The sequence below is a fragment of the Lactuca virosa genome, chromosome 6 (assembly GCF_052849685.1).
Source record: "Lactuca virosa cultivar CGN04683 chromosome 6, Lactuca_virosa_CGN04683_v6, whole genome shotgun sequence".
Lineage (NCBI taxonomy): Eukaryota > Viridiplantae > Streptophyta > Magnoliopsida > Asterales > Asteraceae > Lactuca > Lactuca virosa.
Window position 1 is genome coordinate 175,941,554 of NC_136431.1, and position 8,912 is coordinate 175,950,465.

Sequence of the window (8,912 nt, forward strand, 5' to 3'; positions counted from 1 at the left end):
AAGAGTGCTACATACGATTGTAACACTAAGATATGTAATCATATTCATGATTTTCGATTATAGTTAGGGTTTATGATAGTTTCAATAGTATATTGCCATAATGTGCAAAGACATAGATCTTTAGGTTGTATGTTCCCATAATTAGATTTTATAATGACTCCGCTGTGCAAATACGTTTACTGCAACCTAGAAAACCCATTAAACTCTTCACTGTGACATCAATGAATCGATCATCTTGGTTTGGTGTCGCTGCTATAGCGATGACACTAACTATATTGTCGACAACCTATTGTCTACATTTAGTGTCGACATTATAACCGACATTGCCACTAAAGGCATCGACGCTAATTTCGTTAACCTAATATGTGATCGTTTATGCAATAACCTTGTATGTTGATTAAACCTCTTGATCCACATCTATTTGTGGAGACCTCATTAGAGGGAACAAGTTGTCGCCGCTAAATCCTAAGCCCCTTAGATCTTTCTTTTGGCTTTTTTTTATTGATTATTCGATATGACTCCCTTCCTCTATGATCTCTGGCAACTCTACCGTTCCTTTGCTATTCTCATGCGACGAAGACCAAACAATATCACAATGCCACTAGACGTCGCACCACCAACCACCACCGGTTTAAACCACCACAACCACAAACTACGTCCATTCTCTCTCTACATATATGTTTTCACCATTGTTTTCCCTCTATCTCTGACGATTCCAACGATAAAATGCCTATTCCGATGACCTAGACCGAGCAACACCACTCATGACTTTCTTAAATATCTTCAAATATAAAAAAGTTATAAAAAATTAACTATCATGTCTATGAGTATTATGGTTGCAATTTTTTTGCTTAATTGTTAATCTAAATTCTTAAATATCTTCAAATATAAAAATAGTTATATTTTTTTTATGTGATTTGCTCTAAATTTTTAAAAACTAAAATCTTGTTAAAATAAAATCTGTAACAATTTAACACAATCCAAGAACACAAACTTTGCATAAAACCAAAACACAAACCCAAGCCACGTGCATTACACGCGTCTCTCCAAATTCAACATCTTCCTCCACAAACAAAACCTTCCCCAATTTTTACTCACACTTGTTACCTACTGAATTCCCTGATCTATTCTAGCTTTACTTCATCCAACAGAAACCCTGAAATCGCACAATTCATACACTGCAAAGCTGGAGCAGTTGAAGACGATCGGTAGGGAGCTCGCAATGGGCTCCCAGGGTGGCTTCGGCCAGTCGAAGGAGTTTCTGGACCTCGTCAAATCAATCGGAGAAGCCCGATCCAAATCCGAAGAAGACCGGATAGTCCTCCATGAGATCGAGATGCTAAAACGCCGAATCAACGAGCCGGATATCCCCAAAAGGAAGATGAAGGAGTATATCATCCGTCTTGTGTACATCGAGATGCTTGGTCATGATGCTTCTTTCGGGTACATTCATGCCGTTAAGATGACTCACGATGATTCACTTCTACTGAAACGAACTGGTTATTTGGCTGTCACGCTGTTTCTGAATGAGGATCATGATTTGATTATATTGATTGTGAATACGATCCAGAAGGACTTGAAATCAGATAATTATTTGGTCGTTTGTGCTGCTTTGAATGCTGTTTGTAAGTTGATTAACGAGGAGACTATACCTGCTGTGATTCAGCAAGTGGTTGAGTTGTTAGGGCACCCAAAAGAGGGGGTTAGGAAGAAGGCTGTGATGGCGCTGCATAGCTTTTATCAGAGATCTCCATCCTCTGTCAATCATCTTGTATCCCACTTCCGGAAGGTTAGTGTTTTTTAGTTATACAGACTTTCTGCTTGTAGAATAGAAACTTTAGCAATAGCAGCATTACGGAAAGCATTAAATCTGATACTTTGCTTTAAGAATTTGAAGCTTGTTTAGTTCAATACGATTTGCCTTGAATTGATATGCGCATACACTATACCCCTTCTTGATAGTATGGTTTAAGTAAATCTTTTGTTCTTTGAATTACTTCTTCCTTAAGAACATTGCTTTGGACCCTTCCAATATTGAGGTGAAATTTCCCTGCTTCTAATGATATTTTATATGCGCTGCATTAATTCGATAGTTTCATCTTTTATGGTCAATTTACCTCAAAAAACTTCATCAAGCTTGTTAAATTAGCAGAATTTAGACATGATTTTGCTCTTCAACTTTACTTGAAAAGAATACATACAATTTTATCAGTCTGTTGATTGAAAGGACAAAAGATGTCTATGAAAGGAATTAACTGAATTTTGTGATGCATTTTGCATTCCATTGACTAATCTTAATAGTTCATACTTTGTTAATATCAATATCTTCTGATCCTCGACTTGTACATAATCTATTTTGCAGAAACTTTGTGATAATGACCCTGGTGTCATGGGTGCTACACTTTGCCCTCTATATGATCTTATCACCATAGATGTAAATTTATACAAGGATTTAGTTGTAAGCTTTGTGAACATTCTTAAACAAGTTGCAGAGCGCAGATTGCCAAAAAGTTATGACTATCATCAGACACCTGCTCCATTCATACAGGTATGCTTCTTCAAGTATTGCATACATATATACAATAAACCTACTTCAAAGAACATATTATAACTCCTTCTATCTTAAAAATGCAATGCTTCCCTTTTCAGACTGTTTCTTATAGAATGAACATTTTTCTGTTTGGTAACTTTTGAACGCTACTTTACTTTTTTGCCCACTAGTAATTATCACTTGAAACTAGTGACCATGATTTTGGTTCACAAGTTTTCTTTACTTTTGTTTTTGTTTAGGGTCTTTTTAAACACTTTTTTACTAGGATTAGGGTATAATTGTAGCCAAAACAAATCATTCTAATCAATTTAATAAGTTGGGAAAAAACTTAAAAAAAGTTTTGAAACTTAGCTCACACATTCTATTTTCTTATTCTGACAGTTAATGGTTACATCCATTTCAGCAGTTGCATTTGTGTAACATGTTCCATGTGAAGAAAACCAATTATTCTAATCAATTTTCTAATATAGTTAAAAAGTGTTTTTAAACTTCTTAATAGACAAATTACCAAAAGGTGAATGAAACAAAATAATCCCTTGATAATAATGGTTGCAGAGTTACTAAATCATGTCATGTTTCTACTTTCTAGCTGCAAATATATGGTTTCACTATTACATAGCATTTTGAAACATAGAGATTTAGTTCTAAATCAATGCATGCTTTTGGTATTCATTTTAGTACAATCATTTACAGAAGTAAATTCTTAACAAGTAAAAGTTGTATTCAGCCACTTGATCATTTTCTTTAGTGATTAAACCCTTACACCTTTTTCTTATCATTTAGAAAAACCATTTTCTTGGTATCAGGTATTTAAAAGAGGTTCACATATACACAAACACAATGCACTTTGATCATTTTATCAAATATAGCAACTCAACCATCAATTTTTGTATGATTATTATTATAATAGTTCAGTGTCTAATCAATAAAATGGTGAAAAAAACACAAGGCAATACAACATATTACCTCAAGTTCAAACTTTTTTGATGTTAACAATTAAAAGTTATGACATGATATAATTAAATTATTTGAATATGCAGATTAAGTTGCTAAAAACTTTAGCATTACTGGGTAGTGGTGACAAAAAATCAAGTGAACAAATGTACACAGTGATTGGAGACATAATGAGGAAAAGTGACACAACAAGTAACATAGGAAATGCCATTCTTTATGAATGCATTTGTTGTATCTCATCAATACAACCTAGCCCCAAGTTATTGGAAACAGCAGCTGATGCCATTGCTAAATTCCTCAAGGTATATAACTTTTTTTAAAGTTTTTGTTTTTATATGAAAATGTAATTTGCATTTTTTTTTTTTTTTTTTTTTGCATTTGTAGAGTGATAGTCATAATTTGAAGTACATGGGTATTGATGCTCTTGGAAGATTGATAAGAATAAGTCCAGATATTGCTGAACAACATCAACTTGCTGTTATTGATTGCTTAGAGGTGAGTTGGATTGAATTCACTTAATTATCTTCTTTTGTGATTAAATCTTTAAATCTTATTTAGACTGTTTAAAATAACCATTTTTATCGATTTACCCTTTGTGTAGTGATTAAGCCACATTATACTTATATGGACTGTTTTTTAAAGAACAATTTTTTCCTTGTTACCCTGTTTTGAAAAGGTTTAATGTACAAAAAGCACAATGTACTTTCTTAGTTTTATCAATTTTTTCATTGAACTATTAATTTTTAGGGTTAATCTCAAAAAAAAAAACCCTTATATTTTGTGTTTTTTTTTCCAGATTAAACCTCAAAAAAAGAAAATTGCCTGAAAAAAACCTTGCATTTTTTCATTTTTCCCGAAAAAGCCCTCAACTTTGTATTTTTTTTTCCGAAAAAAACCTTCAACCTTCTAAATGCTTCCAAATAAACCCTCAACTTTTTTAGTTTTTTTCAAAAAAACCCTCGCATTTTACAATTTTTTTGGCAAAAAATGACTAAAAGGGCCAAATCTAAAAAACCTTATATTTTGTGTTTTTTCCGGATTAAACCTCAATTTTTTTTCCCAGAAAAAAACCTTGTATTTTTTCATTTTTCCCGAAAAAGCCCTCGACTTTGTATTTTTTTCAGAAAAAAACCTTCAACCTTCTAAATGCTTCCAAATAAACCCTCAACTTTTTTAGTTTTTCTCAAAAAAACCCTCACATTTTACAAATTTTTTTTGGCAAAAAATGAATAAAAGGGCCAAATCTAAAAAAACCCTTATATTTTGTGTTTTTTCTGGATTAAACCTCAAATTTTTTTTCCCAGAAAAAAAACCTTGTATTTTTTCATTTTTCCCGAAAAAGCCCTCGACTTTGTATCTTTTTCAGAAAAAAACCTTCAACCTTCTAAATGCTTCCAAATAAACCCTCAACTTTTTTAGTTTTTCTCAAAAAAAAAACCCTCACATTTTACAATTTTTTTTTGGCAAAAAATGACTACAAGATCCAAATCTGGAAAAATGAAAAAATACAAGGTTTTTTTCTGGCAATTTATTTATTTATTTATTTTTGTGGTTTAATCCGGAAAAAACACAAAATATAAGTTTTTTCTTTTTGAGATTAACCCTAGTGCACTGTTATTATATTATTAATCATTAAAAAAAAGTATTGTGCTTTTATAACATATACATATTGAGTTTGCATTCATTTTTTGATACAGGACCCTGATGACACTCTAAAGAGGAAAACTTTTGAGCTTTTATATAAAATGACGAAATCGTCCAATGTGGAAGTCATAGTTGACCGAATGATTGACTACATGATCAGCATTAATGATAGTCATTACAAAACTGAAACAGCATCCAGATGTGTGGAGCTTGCTGAGCAATTTGCTCCAAGTAACCATTGGTTTATCCAGGTTTAAATAACACATACACATTAATTTCATTTCAAATTTCCAATTTTTATAAATTACTTTTTCATTTTTAATAAAATTTTCTATCTTTCAGACTATGAACAAAGTGTTCCAACATGCTGGGGATCTGGTGAACCCTAAGGTGGCTCATAACTTGATGAGATTGATTGCTGAAGGTTTTGGAGAAGATGATGAGTCAGCAGATACTCAGCTCAGATCATCTGCTGTATGTCATTCATACTTTAGGGGCGTTTTCGTCCGTAAAATAATTTTTGAATCTACCAAAGAAACTGTAATCTCTCATAATAAAGAAAGATTACAGCTTCAATAGTAAAAACTGACTAGTCTTTATTTATTTCAATACTATTATATAAAGAGGGTATTTTGGTCTTTTTATAAAGAGGGTATTTTTATTTATTTATTTCAATACTATTATATAAAGAGGGTATTTTGGTCTTTTTATAAAGAGGGTATTTTTATTTATTTATTTCAATATTATAGAAAGAGGGTATTTTGGTCTTTTTATAAAGAGGGTATTTTTATTTATTTATTTCAATATTATAGGAAGAGGGTATTTTGGTCTTTTTATAAAGAATCAAAGAATAGAAATAAATCAATAATGGGAATGGTGAAATTGGAGGAATATGATGGAAATCAATTTCATTCATTTGCCAATGAAACGCACAATGGAATGGAATCTTGGATTCCAATTCCGTTTTGTAATGGTTTTAATCGTTTTGGGTGCAGGTGGAATCTTACTTGAAAATAGTTGATGAACCAAAGCTTCCATCTGCATTTCTTCAGGTAATTTTTGGTTTATATAATTTGAAAATCGTTTGTGTTTTTATCTTATATTTTTTCTTTTTTTTTTTGGAAAAAAAAAAAAACAGGTGATATGTTGGGTGTTGGGTGAATATGGAACTGCAGATGGGAAATATTCTGCTTCCTATATTAGTGGCAAGCTATGTGACGTGGCAGAAGCACATTCAAGTGATGACATAGTTAAGGTATGCTTATTTTGATTTTTTATAATCTTATTTAGTTTTTTATGAGCATTCATTATATTTTCTGCTTTTTTTAAAGGCATATGCAGTGTCAGCACTTATGAAAGTATATTGTTTTGAAAAAGCCACTGGAAGAAAATTCGATTTGTTACCAGAGGTCAGTAAATAATATTAACATCCCACATTTTATTATTTATTATTTATATTTATTTTTTAATTTTATTGTTGTTGCAGTGTCATACATTGCTTGAAGAAATGTCAGCATCTCACTCATCTGATCTCCAGCAACGTGCTTATGAATTCCAAGCAATTCTTGACCTCGATTCCAATTCCATTGATAATATTATGCCACTTGATGCAAGCTGTGAAGACATTGAAGTAATCTCTCTTTCTTTTTAAATTTTAAATAAGAAATATTTTAATATTCTTTTTCTAATATTGCTTTTTTTTTTTTACAGATCGATAAGAGCTTATCATTTCTCAATAGTTATGTCCACAAATCCTTAGAAGAAGGAGCCGAACCCTATATCCCCGAAAACCAACGTTCCGGAACCTTAACCGTCATTCCCAACATCCCATACGACACCTCATCTCACTCTCTTAGGTTTGAGGCGTACGAGGTTCCTAAACCCGTGGTCCCCACAAGACCACCCCCAACAACCACCACCTACCCAACCGACCTCGTACCTGTATCCGTATCCTTACCCGAACCCTCCTACCACCAACCGCCCCAACCGACGCGGTACACCGGACCCGTACCCGACCCGAGTCCAACCGACCTCCGGTTACGTCTCGATGGGGTCCAAAAGAAATGGGGAAAACCTTCTTACACATCATCCGCCACGTCATCATCCACCTCAAACTTTGACTTTAACAGAACCACAGTCAACGGGCCCACACAACCCGATAACATGGTGGGACCGGGACCAGTACCAAAGGCACGTGAATCGAGACATGTCGAGGTTTCGGAAGAAAAACAAAAACTCGCGGCGTCACTTTTCGGTGGGACGTCTTCGTCTTCGCGGTCGGAAAAGAAACAACCGGTGGCGGCAACCGCCAGTAGTAAGCGGCCCGCCACCACGGTGGGGGCGGCGGCGGCGGCTCAACCGCCGCCGCCACCACCACCGGATTTGCTCGATTTAGGTGAAATGAGTGGGTATTCGACCGTTGTGGATCCGTTTAAACAATTGGAAGGTCTTCTTGATGTGAGTCAAGATGGTAGTACTTCTTCTTCGACTATACCTACAAATGGGCATAATCAGAATTTGATGATGATAAATGAAAAAGACGATTTTACCCCTGTGAACGGGTCGCCTAATGTAAGCAATAAAACGACGGCGACATTGACTAAGGGTCCGAGTTTGAAAGATGCGTTGGACAAAGATGCACTTGTGAGACAAATGGGTGTAAACCCAACAAGCCAGAATCCTAATTTATTTAGTGATTTGCTGAGTTGATTAGTTTTTTTTTTTGGTGTTTTAAAGTATTTGGTGTTTGATTGTTATATTGATGTGTATTATTAAGATTCATCTGTGTTTTTAAAACTTTTTATTTTGGTTATTGGGAGAGGAGTTGGTGTATTGTTTGGGGGAAATATGTTTTTTTTTTTTTTTTTTTTTGCTTTGTATGGTGTACATTTTGCCTACATGCATCCATTGAAGAGTTGTAATAATGATATGCAGAAGTCTGAATCTGTAGGTTGAGTATTACATATATACTCATCTTGAGATGGACATATTGAAAGACTTTAATACTCTTCTTGATTTTTGAACTTTGTTATCTTTATCTTCGTTTCAAACCTTCAAACTTTGTCAAAAGTTGAGGTGATATATTCTGATGTAGATAAGATACAAGTGAAAATTCCTTGGTAGTTTGTTGTTTTGTTCATGACTTCATTCTATTGAAATTTGGGAGAACGGATGGGCAAAGATGTGATATGGAAGGTGTGATTTGTAGGGTACTAGGAAAACATACAGGTATTAAATAAAATAGTCTTGTTATAAAAATTGTATCTTGATCTAAACTTATTAAAAATGTTTAAAGAATTTTTTTACAACTATTAATTAAGTAACAGTAATATTGAGATATTACGACTTTGACATGGATATGTTCATGACCTTGGAACAAGTTTCGGACTAAGATCTATATGAAATAATGAAATAAGATTTATATTGAGATATTAGGACCTGGATCTTCAGATCTCAATCCGATATAATCTCACATCTTTTATCTTTATTGTGTAGTCGAGATTCAAAAACTCGTTCATTCAACTTGGATTCATAAATCAAGCATCACAGGTAATAAGAAGCGTCATAGAGCATCGCCATTTTATCTATTCATTTTGAACGAGGCAGAGTATTTTGACACTTGTGATATTTCGTTTGTCATTTTCTGCCTCTAGTTGAACATGATTATAAATGATCTTGTTTCTTTTCCCGATTAAGATAAAATTTCTTCATTATTTTTATTTTTAGTTTTATTTTTTATATTTTTTTTGTAGTTTGCAGCAAC

The 8,912-nt window shown here is 33.4% G+C and overlaps 1 protein-coding gene across 1 annotated transcript; it reads left to right on the forward strand.

Moving 5' to 3' along the window:
* The first annotated feature begins 1,006 nt into the window (after positions 1-1,006).
* LOC145119577 (AP-4 complex subunit epsilon-like) lies at positions 1,007-8,172 on the forward strand. The gene is made up of 11 exons (XM_079055253.1): positions 1,007-1,789; positions 2,363-2,548; positions 3,592-3,807; positions 3,890-4,000; positions 5,203-5,400; positions 5,492-5,623; positions 6,145-6,201; positions 6,288-6,404; positions 6,481-6,558; positions 6,636-6,779; positions 6,860-8,172. The coding sequence occupies exons 1-11, from the start codon at positions 1,223-1,225 to the stop codon at positions 7,856-7,858; spliced, it is 2,805 nt and encodes a 934-aa protein (XP_078911379.1). The 5' UTR covers positions 1,007-1,222; the 3' UTR covers positions 7,859-8,172.
* The last annotated feature ends 740 nt before the right edge of the window (positions 8,173-8,912 follow it).

Excerpts from the sequence above, each read along its gene's own strand:
- LOC145119577 (XM_079055253.1), top strand. The coding sequence starts at position 1,223 with ATGGGCTCCCAGGGTGGCTTCGGCCAGTCGAAGGAGTTTCTGGACCTC. Across the intron at positions 4,001-5,202 it reads CTGTTATTGATTGCTTAGAG|GACCCTGATGACACTCTAAA; the intron begins GTGAGTTGGATT and ends TTTTTGATACAG. Across the intron at positions 6,202-6,287 it reads TTCCATCTGCATTTCTTCAG|GTGATATGTTGGGTGTTGGG; the intron begins GTAATTTTTGGT and ends AAAAAAAAACAG.